This window comes from Notechis scutatus, chromosome 2 (assembly GCF_049901735.1).
Source record: "Notechis scutatus isolate UNSWTSFEM ecotype Mainland chromosome 2, rNotScu1.2, whole genome shotgun sequence".
NCBI classification, from domain to species: domain Eukaryota; kingdom Metazoa; phylum Chordata; class Lepidosauria; order Squamata; family Elapidae; genus Notechis; species Notechis scutatus.
In genome coordinates, this window is record NC_142010.1 from 249,116,232 (window position 1) to 249,138,711 (window position 22,480).

Consider the following 22,480-nt stretch of genomic DNA (forward strand, 5'->3'; position numbering starts at 1 on the left):
TGGGTGGAATATAATCAAGGAGAGAAGCAACCTAGAACTAAGGAGAAATGTCCTGAGAGGTAGAACGATTAATCAGTGGAACAACTTGCCTCCAGAGGTTGCAAATGCTCCAACATTGGAAGTTTTAAAGAAGAGATTGGATAATCATTTGTCTGAAATGGTGTAGGATTTCCTGCCTGAGAAGGGGGTTGGACTAGAAGACCTCCAAGGTCCCTTCCAACTCTGCTATTCTATTCTATTCTATTCTATTCTATTCTATTCTATTCTATTCTATTCTATTCTATTCTATTCTGATTCCATTCCATTTTGCATTCTATTCTATTCTATTCTATTCTATTCTATTCTATTCTATTCTATTCTATTCTATTCTATTCTATTCTATTCTATTCTATTCTATTCTATTCTATTCCATTCTGATTCCATTCCATTTTGCATTCTATTCTATTCTATTCTATTCTATTCTATTCTATTCTATTCTATTCTATTCTATTCTATTCTATTCCATTCTATTCCATTCTGATTCCATTCTATTCTATTCTATTCTATTCTATTCTATTCTATTCTATTCTATTCTATTCTATTCTATTCTATTCTAGAAGAGAAGCAACTTTGAGCTAAGGAGAAATTTCCTGACAGTTAGAGTAATTAGTGGAACAACTTGCCTCCAGAAGTTGTTAATGCTCCAACACTGGAAATTTTAAAGAAGAGACTGGATAACCATTTGTCTGAAGTGGTGCAGGGGGTTGGACTAGTAGACCTCCAAGGTCCCTTCTAACTCTGTATTCTATCATTCTAACTTCAAAGAAAAAACAAAGTCCAGTTGCTTTTTCAAAAAGCATCTTTGGGATATCGACCATGTTATTCTTTGGATCAACTCCAGGGATTGCGAGTGGTTGGCACTGTTTTGTGCTGGTTTGCCTCTTTTCTCCGGGGTTGATATAGGTTGGTGGTGATTGTAGGAGGGAGAGAAATCCCAGCCTCAGCCCCTACTAAGTAAAGTATCACAAGATTGGGTGCTTTCTCTGCTCCTATTGAACATCTACATGCATTTGTTGGGTGAGCTCATCTGTTGCCATGGAGTGGGGTATCATTTGTAGACTAATGATACCTAGTTAGACATCTCTACGCCAAGTGAATTAAGCAATGTATGGATGCCTTATCCAAGTGCTTGGAGGCTGTGAACGTCTGGATGGAAACAACAGGCTTCAAATGATCCTTGGCATGACTGAGGGGCTCTGGGTTTGGGGTCCTACCGGATCTGAGATTAGTCCATCTTTGGTGATGGGTGGAATTGCATCGCCGCAAACGGATCTGGTGTGCATTTTGGAAATTGTTCTAAATCAGGGGTGTCAAACTCAAGGCCTGCAGGCTGAATCCAGCTCATGGGGTGCTTAAATCTGGACACCAGTGTCGGCCTGGAAATACCAAAGGACTGACCCGCGGTGGCCTCATGTGCCCCCCACACCCTATTTTCAGCCTGGCCAGCCTCCTGCAGCACTCTGCCGGCCAAAACATTTTGACTGGCAGGTCCCCTCCCCTACCCTGACTGGCCCATGGAAGAGAACTACAATGCAGATCCGCCCCTCAAAAATCCAGTTTGACACCCCTGTGTCAGTGTTCCAGCAAACCTCCATTCCAACCAATAACTCCGAGACAGACATCTCTCAATGGTTCCTTTATTTGGATAGTAACTGGTACATCTGTGAAATCCCGAATCTGAAAGTTTCGGGCTTCCTTGCAAAAGTAAAACCTACAAATCCATCCCCTGCACCCATCACCACATCACATGGCCCAATCACCATTCGTCTCCAAAGTAAATTTCCTTTTCACTATGCGCAACACTACGTGACCTTGAAACAGCAAAATAATTTTCTTTTGTCTAACTAAATATACTCAAATGAATTCCCACCCTCCCACTTTCTCAGGCTCAATTGTGGCAACGTGGGAGCATCAAATCTCAACATGGCTTCCAAACACCCTGTTCCAAATGAAAGATATTTCAGCTTATCTGCCCACAAGAACTAAAGAAACGTTACAAAATTTAGTCTTGCTAGACATGTGTTTTAATGTATTATTATAGCATATCATTTGTCATGGAGAAAATCTATTTATATGATTGCTAACTGTAATAAGGTTTGAATGCTATAATGAAATGGGAAGCAGCAATATACTAGATGCCCAAGTTTACAAAACAGACGTGACTGTAGCAATAACCTGACAATTTAGCATTTATGTTTTTGCTTGTCTATGTTAAAGTGAGCAACATTTTCTTTCTTTCTTTTTACCTTTAGGTCTAGGAGGGGCTCTGGGATACCTGACGGGGGCCATTGATTGGGGATCAACCATTTTGGGAAAATATTTGGGGTCAGAATTCCACGTGATATTCTTTTTTGGTGTCCTTGTGTTCCTGCTCTGTCTTGTGGTGCACTTGTGCAGCATCCCTGAAGCGCCTCTTGTCGACACCAGTGGCGAGACTAAAGTCCTGGTGAAAAATTCTCAGCCTGATCAATATGGGGCCATAGAAAGTGTCAAGAACAACAGTGAATGCAGTGAAATGCGGATTTCACCCAAAGAGGAGAAACTCACCACAAAAGCAGACAGTCAGGTAACAGCGCTTGTTTAACTTTACAGTTTATTTTAATTATTGAAATGCTGTCTCCCATCTCATGAAACATCCATTGGGAATGTTATGTGATAAAGAACCAATGGTGGCATGGGCAAAAAAATTCAGTTATAATATTGAATTGGCTAAATGGCAAAAACTCTGGACCACAAATAAGAAAATAAGAAAAACATTGTCTACGGCTTATAAAGAAAATCTTTATAAGATGTTTTATAGGTGGCGTCTTCTGCCAGCAAAGCTTCCTAAAATGTTTAAAAATATATCTCCAAATTGTTGGAAGTGTAAAGATGCATCAGGCACATTTTTTCACATGTGGTGGACTTGCAATGCTGCAAAAAACCCAAAACATTGGAGACTAATTCAAACATGGATAGAACGAATGGTGAGAGTATATTCCATTTAAGCCAGAATTTTTTCTCCTAGGTATAATATTAGAAAAATTTAAGAAGGAAATAATGTATCTAATAGTACATGTGTTGACATCAGCTAGAATAATATATGCACAATACTGGAAAAATGAAATCATACCTCCAGAAGCAGAAATAATAAGGAAAATTATGGCATGTGCAAAATCTGATAGGTTAACTTTAGAAATAAAAGACAAAGGAGAGTCTAAATATTATAAAACATGGAATAAATTTTATCAATGGTTATATAGCAGAAGACAAGGTAGAAGTATTAGTAGCAATAGCACTTAGACTTATATATCGCTTTATAGTGCTTTACAGCCCTCTCTAAGTGGTTTACAGAGTCAACATATTGCCCCCAACAATTTGGATCCTCATTTTACCCACCTCAGAAGGATGGAAGGCAGAGTCAACCTTGAGCCTGATGGGATTTGAACTGCCAAATTGTAGGCAGCTGGCTGCAGAAGTAGCTTGCTATACTGCACTCTAACCACTGCGCCACAGAGGTTCCTATAGTTGTTATGATTAGATTAATTAGTAATTAATATATTAAATAAGGAAATTACAAATGATGAAGTAAAATGTATATATGTGTAACAAAGTTATGTTGGAGGTATTGTGTTGTATTCTCATAATTAAAATTGAAAAATAAATTAAATAATAATAATAATAATAATAAAAATCCTCAATCTCAAATGGAATCTTTGGAAATGGGTAGTATAGGAATAAATCCAATAAATAAATGATCAATTGTCATGATTATTTTTTTTGTGCGTACAATTCAGAAAATGTCATCACGACAGCCAGTCCTCGAGTCACCTCCTTTCATTTAGTGATCGTTCAAAGTTAAAATGGCATTGAAAAAAAATGAGTTATGACCATTCTCACACACTTACAGCCATCACAGCCTCCCCATGGTGACATGATCAAAATTCAGATGCCTGGCAACTGACTCATCTTTATGATGGTTGTTGTGTACCGAGGTCATGCGATTACCTTTTGTGAACTGCTGGCAAGCCAAATCAATGGGAACACCAGATTCACTTATCCACGGTGCTACTAATTTAATAACTGTGGAAAGGAAGGTTGTAACATGGGGCAAAAATCACTTAACAATTGTCTCGCTTAGCAACATAAATTTTTGGCACAATTGTGGTCGTAAGTTGAAAACCACTTGTATAAAAAACAACTGGGATGAGATTTAATCCATTTTTCTGAATGGAATATATGTATCTGCAGCTGAGGGTTAGCTTGGATGTCATGGATTCATCTCTACAAGTTTAGGCTATTAGTCTTTGTAGGTTTGTTGTTGATTTTGCTTGACTCTTCCACATGGATTCTCCAAGATATTAGTATTTTGTGTACATGAAGAGTTGGTGCTTGCCACATGACTGTGAAAACATGAGAAATATTTGTCTCTCTTTGTCTCTCTTTATGTGTCTGACTGACAGAGCTCTTTTAAGCCAAAGATAGATCGGATGTCCTCCAGATGTTTTGTATTACCACTTTGATATTTCTTGTCACAATTAACAAAAAATGTAAAAAAAAAAAAGGTATTTGTCATTAGACATGTGGGCTAAATCAGAGGTGGTATTCAGCAGGTTCTGACCAGTTCTGGAGAACCGGTAGCAGAAATTTTGAGAGGTTTGGAGAATCGGCAAATACCACCTCTGACTGGCCCTGCCCCATCTATTCTCTGCCTCCCATTGAGTCCCAGCTGATTGGCTGGGTCTTCTTTTCTTGCCCTGCACAGGAGAACGGAGCTGGAAAGAAGGTTAGTGGGGTGGGGAGAATATGGGATTTTGTAGTAACCTTCACCCAGGAGTGGGGAGGGAATGGAGAGTTTACAAGTATCCTTCCCCTGCCATGTCCACCAAGCTACACCCACCAAGCCATGCCACACTCACCAAGCCATGCCTACAGAACCAGTGGTAAAGAAAATTTGAATCTCACCATTGGACTAAACCAAATGGCAGCTACCGTCTCAATACATCTAGGGAATATCAAATTATGGCAACCTGGTTTATACAGTAGAATCCTTCAGAATTGCATTCCTAATTCCTAAGAAATGGAAAAATTGGTCATGTCATATAATCGTAATAATAAAAATAACAACTCTATTGGGAAGGACTCAAAAGTTGGATAAAAATGCCAAGTCCAGTCTAAACGTCTGGCTGACTGTGCAACCAACCATAGTAATTTGTTAAACTTGTATGCTGCCCGATTCTCAGCAACTTGGATAACTCACAGCAATCAAAAAATATTTGTAAAAAAAAAAACCTCAATAAAACTGAAAAAATAAAGATAAAAGATGGCAAGGTTAATCAAGTGAGGAACCCTACTCTCTTTTGCTGAAGGCCTTCCAGGATTCAGATAAAGGGAGAATAAAGCCAGCATTGCAGAAGTTACTCCCAAACCACACAATTCCTCTGTAAATTGGTGTTAGAAGGAACAAAACACAACTATTTACATTATATAAACTTATCAGTCTTTGATAGTGAGCAAATTCCCTTGAACTCTTAAATTCTTAAACTCTTTTGAGTTTAGTCTTAAACTCTTCTGGATTACATTCCACAGTTCAGCAGACTTCAGGTATCATATACTCCTAGAAAACAACAACAACAAGATGGTGACTAGGGTGATTGAATTAAAGCCCCAGCCATTTTTATGAACACTGCACCCGCAACACACATAAAAAGGGGACAAATCTTCAATTGAAACAAGCACAGCCATTGTCTTGACTTTTTAAAACATTTTGGAGATGTCCCTGGAGGTGGTATTGACCTTGACTAGTGCAGTAGGCCTCAACAGGGGTAAAGTGAAGCAGTGGTGGGATTCAAATTGTTTTACCACCGGTTTGGTGGGCGTGGCTTGGTGGGCGTGCTTTGCCTAATGCCGGCGCAGCTTTCCCCATACCAGCTGAGACCTGCAGCACCAATCAGATGAGAGGATAAAGAAGAGAAAAGCGCAGGGGCCGATGGGAGGGCCAATCCTGCTCTTTTCTCTTTTTCCTCCTCTCAGCTGATCGTTGGCTGTTTTTATTACCGGTACACAGGGGTGGGATTCAAATTTTTTAACAACTGGTTCTGTGGGCGTGGCTTGGTGGTCATGTGACTGGGTGGACATGGCTTGGTGGTTATGTTATTGGCTGGGTGTGGCCAACTCAATATCACTCACATCGAGGCACGCATCTCCTCGCCTGGCCTCTCATGACTGTGGGGATGCTGCAACAGTCGTAAGTGTGAAAAATGGTCATAAGTCACTTTTTTCAGTGCCACTGTACCTTTGAATGGTCACTCCACACAAGCAAAGTACCAGCAAAGAAGGGAAAAAAAACTCCAGAGAAGTTCCTGAGACAGGAAGTCTAGTCCTGCCAAGAATGTAATAAGGGTTAACGGAGAGGCAGTTTCTGTAAGCAACACCAGAATGTTTCCTTCCTGCCTTCCTTACAGGATTAGGCCAGTAATTTCTTCTAACAACCGGTTCTCCGAACTGCTTAGAATGTTAACAACCGGTTCTACCAAATAGGTGCGAACTGGTAGAATCCCACCCCTGCTGGTACAGCCGAACCAGTCTGAACCGATAGCATACCACCACTGAAGTGAAGTATAACAAAGAAAAATGACCTTTTAAAATTGTATTTCAAATCTTAACTCCCTCAAAATCTGTGAAGGTTGGACTCAAAAGTCATCTGCTAAAAATATTTTATTGGTTTTTGCTGTATAGCAGGTGTGAGGCGTTGGCATCAATAACATTGTCTGGGTTGCAAAGTTGTGCTATATCATTCAGTTAGACATTCATATGAAAACGGTAAAAACAAATAAATTATGCATGCCATATTTTTTACTGTACTTTAAATATTGGGGATTCTTGATGTATAAAAAAATGCAAACCAAGTTATATTAAGTATCTGGTATTCAAACCATGTTTAAATTCTCAAGGCATTTTGAAAAACAAAAAAACAAAATGCACCTTGGGAAATAGAGGAGCACAAAGGTCTATGGTACATTTTGATTTTATATTACAGTACATTTTAAACCTAGAAAGCAATGGGTTACATTGTGTAGCAGATGAAGTCTAGGAAAATGAAATGTTAATTTGCATTTTATTTCTGTAAGACAAATAAAGATATTTTTCAGGTCATCTTTCATCCAAATCTGCATATGCTACCACCTGCATATTTGGCCTAAGTGTTTTTAACAATTCCCCCTTCCTGTGAGAGATTTCTCTGCATAAATATTTAGGTTTAGGCTAGTGGGTCTCACCTTAGGTTGTTCTAATCAAAGCTAAGCTGTCAAACCAAGGAAGAAGAGTGCACAAACAATGTTCTGCAACCAATAGCAACCTTGACCTTGGGCAACCAGCATTACAAAACTGAACAAACCAGGGTTGACTTCTGTATTAATTTTGCAAATATGTGTCAGGGTTCCGATGAATGCTCTAATTAATTCATGAGCCTTGAGCCAAGTTTCAAAAGAAATCCAATTATTTATTAGGAGGAACATGTCGGCACTTTTCTGAAGTGCAGTTGACTCTGCCCTATGTAATTTTACTGTTCAACTGTGACCCTGTTTCCCCCCTCCTCCCAGGGCAGGGGTGGGCAACTATGGCCCTTTTATGAATTATGGACTTTAACTCCCAGAATTCCTGAGCAAGCCATACTAGCTCAAGAATTTTGGGAGTTGAAGTCCACAAGTCATAAAGGGGCCATAGTTGCCCACCTCTGTCCCAGGGTGTGTCATAAATCACACTCTCCAACGAAGCACTTTCGTGGGCTGTGGAAAACACGCCTCTCCGGCTGGGCTTGGTAACTTGAGACACAATCTGGAGAAAGGTATACGTGGAATGTGCTTCTGATCATAGCAATGAACCCCCTTCTTATGGCAACTGGAGAGCAAGCCAGGAATGCTTTACGAGTTGACAATATGCTTGAAAGAGAAGTTCTGTAACTCTGTGACCACTGTCTTCATTGTGTAACACTCTTGCCTGTGTATTAGTGATCTTCAAGATCCTTGATAGTTGAATGGCAATAATGGTTTGGAGAGAGAAAATTAAAAAAAGGATTAATAAAGAAGGAATATTGAATGACACTTGCTGTATATACACATAGCATGCATAACCTAGGATCAATTCTTCCAATCTGTGGGTTGGGAATTTTGCACTGTGCTTTCAATATTGCATCCAGAAATTGCAGGTTCAAGAAGGCCAATCTAGCTGTAGGGAAAATAAACCACTAAACCGGACATGGGCGTGGCCAGCATGTGACACATTTGGCCTGTGGGCTGGGTGTTTGACAGTCCTGGTCTATATGATCTCCCTTGCTGGACTGGGATAGTTAAGAGAACAAGTAGAAAATATATTGCAAATATATATTTCTCAATCCACTTACCAGTACATGTAAATGGAGAGATGTAACCACTATCTGGTCTTTTTAGATCATTTAGGGAAGACATATATAACATTATGAGCCGTGGTGGCACAGTGGTCAGAGTGCAGTACTGCGGGCTACTTCTGCTGACTGCCGGCTGTCTGAAATTAGGCAGTTCAAATCTCACCAGGCTCAAAGTTGACTCAGCCTTCTGTCCTTCTGAGGTGGGTAAAATGAGGACCCAGATTGTTGAGGGCAATACGCTGATTCCGAAAACCACTTAGAGAGGGCTGTAAAGCACTGTAAAGCAGTATATAAGTCTAAGTGCTACTACTATTACTCAACCTTGCTCACCCCAACTCCAAAAATTCTCACCGGTAGTAGTGGTGGTTGAGGCATTTTGGGAATTGAAGCCCTCTCACTTGGAAAATATTCAGGTTAGAGATAGCTTGAAGAGCTACCCAAAGATAATGCTATTTTATAACTATAAACAGTCTGTAGAATTTGTCATGTAGTACAAATATCCCCCTTTTTAAATTCATGCCCCCCAGATTCTACAAAACAAAATAGACAATGGAAAGCATTCCTCAAATCAGTCTTCCTTTTTAAAATGCATTTCTTATTTGTTAGGAGTATCTTTGTGTTTCTTGTGGTCCACCGGCGGCCTGCAGCGCTGGCAGCAGAGTCAGACAGTGGGGAGGAACATGGGCCAGTCCTGGAGTCTGGGGAGGGCTCGGACGAGGGATTTGCGTCCGACACAGAGATGGGGGCCAGGGCCATCTGAGAGTTATGTGCTGACCCCGGAGCCTCCAGAATCTGACATCAGTGAGGCAGAGGAACAGGGGGAGCGTGTTCCCAGTGCACCTTGTGCAGAGCTGCCAGAAGGCAAGAACAGTTAAGACAAAAGGGGCAACTCGGGAGTAAGGCTTGGAGATGATTGGCCCCTCCCATAAGACATAAAGGAGGAGCAAAGGGACATGAGCCTTTGCAGGAAGCAACTTTGTTCGTTCTGGTTGGTTAAAATCTGAAGCTCCATGTTGACTTTGTGCTCTGTTTGGCCTTGTTCAGCTAATTGGCAATTTAGTCGTTGGCAGCATTTCAAGGGAGATAAAGGTGGGTGCTTATCAGCCTTATCCCAAAAGACTGTGGCAGACTTCTGTTGGACTATTCATAAACTGTTTGGGACTCATTATGGGCTGTGAATGCATATAATTCACAGCCATTGAAATAAAAACAAGGTTTTGGGGAACAGGGTGTGATTGTTACTGTCTCAGGAAGTCTTGGTCAGAACAGTGTTGGGGAGTGAGTCATGGCAGAAGGACACTGCTTGGATGCTATCTTTTTTAACAATGTCATAGCAGGAGCACCATTAAGGGGCATCTGGATTCAAGAGCTTCAGGACCACAGCTGACCTATAAGTCTACTTTGTGCAAAGTGTTTTTTTGCACTGCAGCAATATTACCTATTGGAAGATGTTAGTCGCATGGATAGTTTCAGATTGTGCAATGCATACAGCTTCTCTGAATTGATAGGCAGGCCTTGTTTTGCAAGAAGTGAAATCTGACATAAGTGAGCAGATGCAGTTGGGTGTTCAGAATGTAGAATTGATTTTTAAATTGTGTCGTGGTGCCTTTGGGCAATGTCAGCTTGCACACCTACTTGCCTACTGGCCATGACCCTGAAGGGCTTCCATAGTTGATCACCAAAAAGGCTTCCAAGATGGATATTAACTGTTAATTGTCATGGGTTAAGGATTGTTCATTAATTTCCAGTCCAAACCTAGACACAAAAATTCCTTGCTTCTGAAATTGGCTGGATATTCTCCCCTGAGGGGGTTCTGCACCGCATCCCATCAATTGCATTTGAAAAAGGAAATAGTGTTGGGTTTTTACTACCTGTTTAGAACATTTATATCATACCTATCCTTCATTAGGAAACTCAAGAAAGAATGAATTCAGTAGGGAAGCAATCTCTTGTATAGCCTTATTGTTTTGTTTTATTTGGTTGGTTTTTTTTTTGGTGCGTTTGAATCAGTCTTGATTCTTGGCACTGCCTGAACACATTTTCTTGGCAAGTTTTCTAGGCAAGATTTTGGAGATGGTTTGCCATTGCCTCTTTCCTAAAGCTGAAAGAAAATGACTGGCCCAAGGTCACCCAGCTGGCTTTGTGACTAAGTGGGACTAGAACTCATGACGTCCCCATTTCTAGCCTAACCACTTCACCAAACCAGCTCTCTTGTAGTCTTAGTACTGTGATTAAATTTACAAAGTGGGTTGAATAACATCTTTGGCTTCTAGGAGCCCCAGAGGACCATCCTTGTAATGTTAGGACATTATCCGAGTGAGAGGGATGGCCCTTTAGAGGGGTTGAGGAGTGGTGGGATTCAATTTTTTTAGTACTGGTTTTGTAGGCGTGGCTTGATGGGCGTGCCTTGGTGGGCGTGGCAGGGGAAGGATACTGCAAACTCTCCATTCCCACCCCACTCCAGGGGAAGGGTATTGTAAAATCTCCATTCCCTCCCCACTCCTGGGGGAAGGTTACTGAAAAATCCCATTCCCTCCCCACCCCACTAACCTGCTTTCCAGCTCCGTTCTCCTGTGAAGGGTAACAAAAGAAAACCCAGCCAATCAGCTGGGACTCGGTAGGCAGAGAATAGGTGTGGGCGTGGCCAGTCAGAGGTGGGTTGAGGGCACTTTTTGGAGGTTAGATATGTGTTACTATCATTGTTTGGGGAGAGAATGGATGCCGTACATCTTATAGAGGCATAAAGCACCAATCATGCTCCAGGATGCTTTCCTAAATAGGGAAAATTATCCCATTTGGACAGGGGTGGGATTCTAGCAGTTTGCACCTATTCGCTAGAACCGGTTGTTAACATTCTAAGCAGTTCAGAGAACCGGTTGTTAGAAGAAATTACTGGCCTAATCCTGTAAGGAAGGCAGGAAGGAAACATTCTGGTGTTGCTTACAAAAACTGCCTCTCCATTAACCCTTATTACGTTCTTGGCAGGACTAGACTTCCTGTCTAAGGAACTTCTCTGGAGTTTTTCTCCCCTCCTTTGCTGGTACTTTGCTTGTGTGGAGTGACCATTCAAAGTTACAATGGGACTGAAAAAGTGACTTATGACCATTTTTCACACTTACGACTGTTGCAGAATCCCCACAGTCATGAGAGGCCAGGCGAGGAGATGTGTGCCTCGATGTGAGTGATATTGAATTGGCCACACCCAGCCAATAACATGACTACCAAGCCACGTCCATGACCACCAACCCATGCCCACCAACTAAGCCATGCCCACAGAACCAGTTGTTAAAAAATTTGAATCCCACCCCTGCATTTGGAAGGGAAATGTTTGGGCTTTTTCAAGAGATGAAATAATTACCCATTTACTTCCTTAACTCCTTAAAAGATTGACTATTTCACCCTGTCTATTTGACAGGAGGTCTGGATGCCAAAAAAATCAGTCCTGTGGATTGGATGTGAATTTTTGCCCATCAGTTATGCAACCCAGATATAATATATGTAGCTAGAATTTTAATACACTCTTCTATAATTCATTCATTCATTCACTTAACATATTCATATACTACTTCCTGTGTCAAAATACCTTATTTTACTGTAAAAGAAGAAATAAAATACTTAAAGCAATATATTAAAACACTAAAAAGCAACATTAATTGAAATGTACTCATTAAAACATTGGAGCAAGAAGTGACTGGATGAAAAGGTAAGTTTAGGAGCTTTTCAAATTTCAGGAGACCAAGATCTGCCTCTGAGTAGTTGCTCTGTAGACACAACAATGGAGATTGGTGTGGCTCACAATAGGTTGAGCAGTGGGGTTGGTTTGGCATTTGAATACAGGCATTTATTTTAGATCAGGAAGAATTCTGGGAGTTGAAGTTCACAAGTCTTAAAGTTGCCAAGTTTGGAGACCTCTGTTTTAGATACTTCAGCAGACATAAAACAAGACAACAGATCTTTGACTGGAAGATCTTTGACTATCTACCATCCAGATGTTTACCAGGCTTGTTCATTTTTTTCTCCTTTCCAGGTTCAAAGACAGATAACCATTATGTCTCTCCTAGAAGCTCTTTTAAACATGCCACCCCACTACCGCAGCTTATGTCTCAGTCACTTGATGGGATGGACAGCTTTCCTTTCCAACATGCTCTTCTTCACTGATTTTATGGGACAGGTAAAAAAAAAATCAAAATGTTTTGGAGCTAGAAGATTCTCAATAGGCAACCGATCCAATTATGGGCTCAGTGCAAGAATCCAGTTAAAGTATCTACAGTATAACAAATGTCACTTTTGAGTTTTTGAGTTTCTGAATACATCATTCTAGGAATAATCCATGGCTCTTCATTTACAGAAGTATTTTTATTGACAATATGCCAGAATTATTCATTAACAGCTCAGAGATCCCAGGGAAATAGATGCCTTCAGGCTTTCTATATAGATTTGGGTTGCTGGGGGATTCATTTGCATTTTATTTGAAAATCTTGGCTTTTTGATCTTCCATATTATGAAAAATCCAAAATATGAAATGTCAGTGTTTAAAATGATGATTCCCTGGAGCTCTCAAACAAATGCAGTTCCACTTAAAGGTTTAGAATAAAGCTAAGAAATGGGCTGAAAATGCACTATTGGCCCCATTCTCTGTTTTTCATCTGTAGATATAACATCTCCTTTAAATCAAACTCAACTGAAGACTTAATGCATATATACATGTGATTTGCTTGGGGAAAATATAGAAGTAGCATGTAACTGTCTTCTGGGAAGTTTATTCAGCTTACAGTTCTAGAATTTTCTTAGGGAATCTTCATTTTAAGTAGGAACCAGTCAATCCTGTTTAGCTTGTTGTAACAAAGGTTGGTTGGAAGCTGTCATCCAGCTGACTATAGATTCAGATGCTTGACAACTGGTTCATACTTATGACCATTGCAGTGTCCTGGGATCATGTGATCTCCTTTGGCGACCTTCTGACAAAGTCAATGGGGAAGCCAGATTTGCTTAACAACTGGGTTACTGACTTATCCGCTGCAGTGATTCACTTAACGACTGTGGTAAGAAAGATCATAACATGGGGGAAAGCTCACTTAACAAATGTCTCAGTTAACAACATACATTTTGGGCTCAATAGTGGTTATAAGTTGAGGACTAACTGTATATAACAAATTCTGGCCTTTGGGATTTCCCCTTTCTTTAACAATGAGACATGTAGGTTCCATGCAACAACCATTTCTTAATCCTGCCTTTTTGATGCACCATAGATAGTGTTTGAAGGTGATCCTTACGCCCCTCACAACTCCACTGCTTATCTGACCTATAAAAGAGGCGTAGAGATCGGATGTTGGGGATTATGCATCAATGCCATTTCTTCTTCAGTCTATTCTTGTGAGTACCGTTTCAACTTGACTGAAATTTAGTCACCACATTATAAAAAAGATGTGGAGACTGTAGAAAAAGTGCAGAGAAGAGCAACCAGGATGACTAGGGGACTGGAGACTAAAACCTATGAAGAATGGTTACAGGAACTGGGCTTGGCTAGGGAAGAGAAGGAACAGGGGAGACATGATAGCAGTCTTCCAATATTTGAGGGGCTGCCACAGAGAGGAGGGGGTCAAGCTATTTTCTAAAGTGCCTGTAGGCCAGACAAGGAATAATAGATGGAAACTGAACAAGGAGAGATTTAACCTGGAAATAAGGAGAAACTTTCTGACAGTGAGAACAATCAACCCATGGAACAGCTTGCCCTCGGAAGTTGTGGGAGCACCATCACTTGAGACTTTCAAGAAGAGATTGGACTCCCATTTGACAGAAATGGTGTAGGGTCTTCCGCTTGGGCATGGGGTTGGACTAGATGACCTACAAGGTCCCTTCCAACTCTGTTTATCTGTAATCTTTAAATTCCTGAAAGCAAGAGTTCAATATATAGGGCTAAATAGATACCAGTATTTATTTATCAAATGTTAATACTGCCTGGATTCTGGGAGGTGTACAAATAAAATATTAATATGTAAAAATGGTATATAAATTTAAAATGTTTTAAAAGGCTAGGATGAATTAAAAATCAGTTTTTCAGGGTGCTGTCCAGTCCCACAATTGCATGTTATGAACAAAAAAAGGGGAGCAATAAAGGTTTTAATTAATATTCAACAGAGATAAAAATGGCTGCCATTTTAATTTCTCTTCCCAATCTTTTTTCTTCCAACAGATGTTCAAAGAGCTCTGCTACCCTTCCTAGGGTTAAAAGGACTCTATTTTGTCGGTTACCTTCTTTTTGGACTAGGCACTGGATTTATTGGGCTGTTTCCCAAAGTCCTTCCTACTCTGACTCTGTGCTCTCTGTTTGGCGTCATGTCCAGCACACTGTACACGATACCATTCAACCTTGTTGCTAATTACCACAAGGAGGAATTGGTGAGTTGAAATGGAGGGCTGTTGTCTTATCTGTCAGGGTTCCAGCGATTGCCCTAATTAAATCATGAGTCTCGAGCCAAGCTTCAAAAGAGCCAAGATTTATTAGGAGCAACATGTCGGCATTGACCCGTATGAAGCCAACTCTGACACACGTGATTTACGGTCGCCTGTGACCCTGTTTCCCCCCTCTTCCCAGTGTGTCATAAATCAGATTCTCCAACAAAGCGGGCTGGGTGTCATCAATCAAATTCTCCAATGAAGGATTTTCATGGGCCGGTAGCCTAGCTACAATCTTTGTAAGATAAGCATGGAATGTACTTCTGATTTTAATTTCCATACTGCTCCTTCAAGCTTTCCCCTCTCCTGCTTATGGCAACTCAAAAACAAGCATAGGAATGCTTTATGAGTTGACATTATCATTAGCTGTGGAATTCTTACCCATTGGCTGTGGAATCGTTCATCCAGCTCACCTTCAAGTGGAGGGAAGTGGGAGAGTGACTGTGAAGTAAAGGAAGGATCCCAACCAACTTTCTTTACTGCTAATATCTTTGAAACCATCTGACTGCTCTTGAACCGAGTTGTAGATACTGTTTAGATTCTCAGGCCAGGGATCGATGGGTTTGGTTCTTGCCTGACTCTCACCTGATTAGGAGGTAGTGATAATCCACTCCATTATCTTTGCTTCCACTTTGCACATGGATAGAAGTTGCGTTACAACTGTAATGGAGCTTGCTGACTGCCCAAATTCACAGCAAGTTCCATTGACTGCGGGGTGGCCTGGCCATCAGAACTTCAGAACCAGGTCATAAGTACCGTACCTCCAGGAAGGCCCATCATAAATTTGAATGAGAGCTACCTTTATTTTGATCAAACCAAGTAGGGATACCCTCTCATAATGCTATTAAATGCTGTTTCAAATAGGGTTGCTTTCAAACGGGCCTTCTCGATGGTGGCTCCCTCCTTCTGGCACCTCATTCCCCTCCCCCGAGATTAGAATGGCCCCACTCTAATTCTCTTTCCAAAGGAGCTGAAGACCTGGCTCTGCCAGTGGGCTTGGGGAACCCAGAGCAGGACGGAGCCCATTAAATGGCTTGTGTGATCTTCTGTCACTGGGGTGGGACTGGGGTGTGTGTGATTTTATTATATTAATTTATTTGATCCTTCTTATTAGTTTTACTGTTTTAAATGTGGTTTTATACCTTGTAAGCCACCTTGAGTTGCCATGGCAATATAAACTCAATAAACAAACAAACTAAACAAACTAAACAAACAAATAAATAAATAAATTTAGAATAATTCACAAAGCAAAATAGCACACATTTCTTCCCCACATTTATGTAATGCCCTGTTTTATAACCCGTTATCTACTTCCGTCTCCTTATGTTCTGTCCCAAACTTGGTTCCACGAGAGTAAACCCAAGACAAAGGTAACAGCACAACCTTTTACTGTTTCATTCACGAATCCTGTTTCTTCACAGATAAAAAGGCTGCTTCCAACTAATTAGCTCCGATAAGGAAGAGCCTTGCCAAGTTTTTGCAAGTCCGCCAAGAACAACAGATAAAGTTCCTAAACAATAAATCAAAGAGTCTCCAAATACCAACTCAGATATTGTAACGTCCACCAGGCTCGAGTATCAAACTTCTTTGCTTTCTGCAAAGAACTGCACTTTCTCAGCTGGCTTTTATCTTCTCAGGGAGGGCCTTACTCCCGAGTCACCCGTGCTGCTGCAGCTGCTCTTTCCTTCGAGCAGCCCTGCACGCACGCACACTGGGCACAGGCTCCTCGGGGACCTCTTCATCACTTCTGCCAGCCTCCACAATCTCCGAAGGCAGCGTTCCACTCCCTGATGGTCCTGGCCCCATCTCTGCATCACACGCAGGCCCCTCATCTGAGTCCTCACTCTCCGAGACCTCAGCTGTCCGCACCTGCTGCCGGTGAACCACAACACCTTACTGCAAGATAAGATGCAGAATGGGATGGAATGTATCATACGAGGGATGCTTTATTTCATTTACAATGTCATTAACATTCTCGAATAAAGCAGCCTTACTCTTCAGGTCTTCTGAAAGCGAGTCAAGATAACTACGCTACAGAATGCCACATCTTTATAGATTCTTGGGCTGAACATGTCCGTAACCTCACCTCTCTGATGTGAAGAGAATAAAGCTGAGGATGAACTGAGAAACAGTATCTGCCCCAAAGGCCTGCAGAGACCTTCCATGGCTCAGGGTGAAGTTAGCTCTTGTGCTGTGCTGAACATATAAATTGGACATGACCAGAATCTACAATCAGTGCCTCTGTGTGTGTGTATGTGTGTTTTGGAGGAATCAAATGGAAACTTTCTCTTTCATCCTTAAATATGCTAAGCCTAAGTTTAAAGTATCTCACATCTTGGTGTGATAATCAGAGAAATTTTACCCGTTTAATCCAGTTCAAATAAAAACTGTAACTTGAAAAAGAATCTTCAATCTAGTGCCACTTATATTAAAACTTTCATCCAGTGAGGAAAATAGCAGAGTTCTTTGTGAATTTTGATATCCGCCCATTTGATTGCTTTATTTTATCCCATGGAAAATAAGAGTTTATATTATCCATTATGGGGGTTCTGAGAAATAAAAAACAATTCTGTAGATTAATATCAATTACTATCTAATTTTATAAACTATTAGAAAGAACACTTGAAACAAGACTTTCTCATGAAAGTCTTTGGAAAACGCTTCTCAAAAATGGTTAGAAAGGTTTTCAACATGTCTTTTAACAGTTTCATGCACAATCTAACCACATTTAATTACTATGTACTGAAATTTTAAATTAATTTTTACAAAAACTATTTTCTCACATTTTCCATAAGAAAATGCATATTGCCTCATTAAGAAATAATGGAGCACTATCAAAACGAAGGGAGTCCAAGCTTGGCAACTTTAAGACCTGTGGACTTCAACTCCCAGAATTCCCATGGCTGGCTGGAGAATTCTGAGAGTTGAAGTCCACAGGTTTTAAAGTCAATGGGGGTATTTCTCCTGGAATAACATTTCTCCAGATCCTTTAATGTATATATCACTCCACATACAATATGGAGCCAAATGTTATCCTGTCAACATGTTTCTCAAGTCCGAACATCCCTGAGATAAATCTTAAACAGAAATTTCATCTTACAAAATTTTCCTGGAGCTATGATGCACTGAATAGAATGAAAATTCTGAGCAAAAATGGCAAGGAATGGAGCTGTTACAGTTTTATCCATACTGAATAAAGTTATCTCAAAACCAACCAGAGATTTCCAGTGAGTGTGCACAAGACTATAATGAAGAGGTTTTGTAATTTTGAAAACCTTTCGAACAATTTTTAAGAAGCCATCTTAAAAGATTTATATGAGAAAGTCTTTCAAATGTTCTTTCTAAACTATCCCCAAAATAAAAGATTTAAGAGAAAAAACAGATCTTTTCATCCAGAAACATTTCCACGTTATATTTAATATTTATAAGCTTCTAAATGAATTTGTATATGATATCCAATTAGGTTAGATTAACAGAGTTGGAAGGGACCTTGTAAGTCATCTAGTCGAACTCCCACCCAAGCAGGAGACCCTACACCATTTCTGACCAATGGCGGTCCAGTCTCTTCTTGAAACCCTCCAGTGATGAAGCTCCCCAAAATTTCCAAAACTAAGGAAACTCAGCACTTTTTAACAATGGAGTTATTCTTGTTATTAAAATTATTTGCTTTTTCAGGATTGTAAAACAATTTAATCTAGAGGTTGCTTAATCTTACATCAAGAATTTTTTCCCCTTGATTTCCAATCTTAACACCCTCACAAAATTCCTAAATAGAATAAAATCATTGTAGTAATATGTGGGAATTGTTATTTAATGAAAGTGAAGTGCTATCATGTTTTCTATAGCCACTATCTTTTTCTTTCTTTTATATTTATACTCCATCTTTCTACGTACACATTACTGAAATTTATGCAGTACTGGGTTCCCAGTTGACTTAATACTGATGTGGTTTGACTGTGTCATCACCTTTTAACCACCCCATAATCCTTTGTGGGGTATAGTCTGGGCAACTGAATGAAGCTAGCAGAGTGTTTGATGGCCAGGTGCCCTTCCTATCGCCAATGCGGAGTTTTGCTCAGCAGATATATTCTCATTGTGCCCTGAGGGAGAAATATCTGCCTCTACCTAGGATAAAACTTTGGCTGTGTGACACCAGTGAATAGACAATGATTGGACAATCTGAATGGTAAGTTTGAGTCAGTTGGCTTCATACCCTTCTCTGTTTACTTCCAGAATCAGAAACACGATGAAGCTGCGGACTCCAGCCGAGGAAAGGGTATTGACTGTGCTGCTTTGACCTGTATGGTCCAACTGGCCCAAATCATCGTTGGGGTGGGCCTAGGTCTCCTGGTCAGCGCTGTCGGCAGTGTGGTGGTGGTAGTGATCTCTGCCTCTGCTGTTGCCTTGCTGGGTTCCTGCTTTGTAGCCTTGTTTGTTCGGTACATTGATGAAAGCAATAAATAGTTGATTTGTGACAGTCATTGCTCCTTTTCTTATCACCCCCACCCAAAAGAACATTGGTGTATTTTGGTCAATATAATTTAAGACAGTCCTCACAGGATCTCTTAGCTGTCTTTTCGGCAGAAAGCCTGCTTGATTTTCATCTCTCTCTATATATATATATAAAAGCAAAAGACCACTCACACATTATCACAAAATCTCCAGAACTATAAAGACTACAAACTTGAAATTTGTCACGTATGTTTCTTTTGGCTTCTAGGGGCTCACTAAGAAAGGATTTTTCGAAATGACCATCAGAGCATTAGGTATTTCCTATATTATTATTAACACGCTCTGATGCTAAGGAGTTCTACTCCCCCTCACCACCTGGAAAGAAATCTGTTCCAAATACAAAACACAAACTACTATTGACCTCACCCCCTTCCTAAGAGGTCTGTAGGGGGCGTGCATAAGCGCACCAACGTGCCTACCGTCCCTGTCCTATTGTTTCTCTTATTCTTTTATTTTTCTTATATGTACCCATTTCATGTATTCACAACTATGTATACGCTTATACTTATTATCTTGTAAACAATTGGCAAATCAAATAAATAAATAAATAAATAAAATAAATAAACAAGCAGAGGAGAGGAGTTTTAGTTTCAGTTTTAGTTTCACAGCACCAAGCAGCTTTAGTACAGAACAGTTGAGCTAAGCCACGCCCAGGCTCCCTGCTGTCTCCTTCTTGCTCACACAGCAAATACTGTTTCAGTTTCCAAACAGCCCTTAATTCTCTCACACACTGACAGGACGCTAGCCAGATGAATACCGACAGATGCTGGTAGGCAGAGGCAGAATTCCACCCCCTATTTTCCTCCCCAAAAACTAAGTCCGACCACACAGTTTTGTAGCAAAGCATGGGTATTGAGCTAGTGTGTATACATGTTTTCTTATGTTTTCACGGGTATTTATATGTATGGTATTTAGGTTTCTTCGGGCATTTTCCCACGTCTTAATATTTGTGCTTTTATTATAGCGATGTTTCAACAGAATCTCATCTGCCATCCTCAGCCTTGTGTATTGGGTTCTTTTTAATCGTGTGTGTCAGGCTTGGCAGCCATTTTTTCTTTGAATTTGGTGCTGGCTTTCTGCTTTATTTGAATGGTTTTTTCCTCATCCTGATTGGCTGGGAGTCTAGATACAGATAATCAGAGTTGGAAGGGACCTTGTAGGTCATCTAGTCCAACCCCCCGCCCAAGCGGAAGACCCTACACCATTTCTGACAAATGGCAGTCCAATCTCTTCTTGAAGGTCTCAAGTGATGGTGCTCCCACAACTTCCAAGGGCAAGCTGTTCCATTGGTTGATTGTTTTCACTGTCAGAAAGTTTCTCCTTGTTTCCAGGTTAAATCTCTCCTTGTTCAGTTTCCATCCATTATTCCTTGTCTGGCCTACAGGCACTTTAGAAAATAGCTTGACCCCTTCCTCCCTGTGGCAGCCCTCAAATATTGGAAGACCGCTATCATGTCTCCCCTGGTCCTTCTCTTTACTAGACTAGCCAAGCCCAGTTCCTGCAACTGTTAAAGTCTAGGTCTGTTTTTATTGGTCTTCGAGTTGCTGTGTTCTTGATTAGTTGACAACATTGTGTTTTGTACATTGGGGTTTCTTAGTGCAGGTTGGTTTCTTTTGAATGGCCGATAACTATTTATTAGGAAGCTAGGTTTTATTTGGGTAGCTGGCTGGGGCGTGTTTGGGCTGGGTATTGGGGGGTGGGGTCTGTTTGTGTCCAGGTGCTTGCCTGGATTGTGGTCTAGAGATTTTTTTGTTTGTGAGTGCAGGCTTCCAGATGATTGATAGTCTGGTGGAGTCATCTCTTCTATTCATATTATTAGGTCTTTTATCAATTTCTATGGCTTCTCTGATGATTCTGTAGCCGGGGTTTTCTATAGTAGCTAGGGTTTTGGTGCCATTGAAGTTGATGCTATGACCTGTGGCTTTCATATGTTGGACTAGTGAGGAAGTGTGTTCCAGCTTTTGTATTGCATTACTGTGTTCTTCAAGGCGGGTACTTATCCTTCTGTTGGTTTGTCCTATGTATGTGGCAGGGCATGATGCACAGGGTACTTCATATATGCCTTGGTTTTCTAGGTCAATTTTATCTTTGGGGTTTCTTAGGGTGGCTGCTATTTTCTGTCTGTTTTGAAGGCAGTCTTGATGTGATGCCTGTGTAGTATCTTACTGATTTTGTCTGTTGTTCCTCTTATGTAGGGCAGGACAGCTGTTCCATAGGTTTGTTCATCTTCTGGGTTTCTATTGTGTTTCAGTGTGTTTTTGTGGAGCACGTCTGTGATTTTCTTTTGTAGAAGCCGTTAGCTATCAGTATTTTGGTCAGGGTGCATAGTTCAGTCTTTATGTGTGCCTTGTCTGCCAGGCGTTTGGTTCTGGTAATTAGTGTTTTGGCTACAGAGTTTATCCGTGCTGGGTGGTGGTGGGATTGGGCGTTGAGGTAGCAGTTGGTGTGTGTTTTCTTCTGGTATATGGTGTGTCCTAGTGTGCCATCTGTTTTTTTGTAGATTAGTGCATCTAGGAATGGTAGTTGTTTGTTTGTTTCCGTTTCCATGGTGAATTTGATTTTGGGGTGTGTGCTGTTAAGTTGTGTTAGGAAATTGTTTAGGTTTTCTTTTCCATGGGGCCAAATAACAAATGTGTCATCGATTTATCTTAGCCATAGTTTGGATTTGTGGATGGCATTTGCCAGGGCTCTGGATTTGAATTCTTCCATGAACAGATTTGCAATAACGGGTGACAGTAGTGATCCCATAGGGGCTCCTTCAATCTGCTTGTATCTTTGTCCTTTGTATATGAAATATGGGTTGGTTAAGCAGTGTTCTGTTTGTTCCATGAGGTGCTTGGGTGGTTGGTATTTGTTTTTGATGATTTCTAGGGTTTCTTTCACTGGGACTTGGGTGAATAGTGAAACCACATCGAAACTTACTAGCAGATCTTTTTGTTCCACGTGTAGATTTTTGATCATTTCTATGAAGTGATATGAGTTTTGTACATGTGGAGATGCTGCTTCAGCATGGGGCTGTAGCTGTTTTGCTAGGTATTTGGCCAAGTTTTGTAGTGGTGCTCCTATGGAGCTAACTATAGGTCTTAGAGG

The 22,480-nt window shown here is 40.7% G+C and overlaps 1 protein-coding gene across 2 annotated transcripts in view; it reads left to right on the forward strand.

The window, feature by feature from the left end:
* The window catches only part of SLC45A2 (solute carrier family 45 member 2), a 29,971-nt gene extending 10,616 nt beyond the window's left edge, over positions 1 to 19,355 (forward strand). For both annotated transcript variants that reach the window (XM_087958538.1, XM_026666296.2), the window contains 5 exons: positions 2,292 to 2,605; positions 12,450 to 12,593; positions 13,672 to 13,795; positions 14,616 to 14,821; positions 19,112 to 19,355. In XM_087958538.1, coding sequence (XP_087814664.1) covers positions 2,292 to 2,605; positions 12,450 to 12,593; positions 13,672 to 13,795; positions 14,616 to 14,821; positions 19,112 to 19,342 — 1,019 coding nt within the window. In that variant the 3' untranslated portion in view covers positions 19,343 to 19,355. The remainder of the gene's footprint in view (positions 1 to 2,291; positions 2,606 to 12,449; positions 12,594 to 13,671; positions 13,796 to 14,615; positions 14,822 to 19,111) is intronic.
* The last annotated feature ends 3,125 nt before the right edge of the window (positions 19,356 to 22,480 follow it).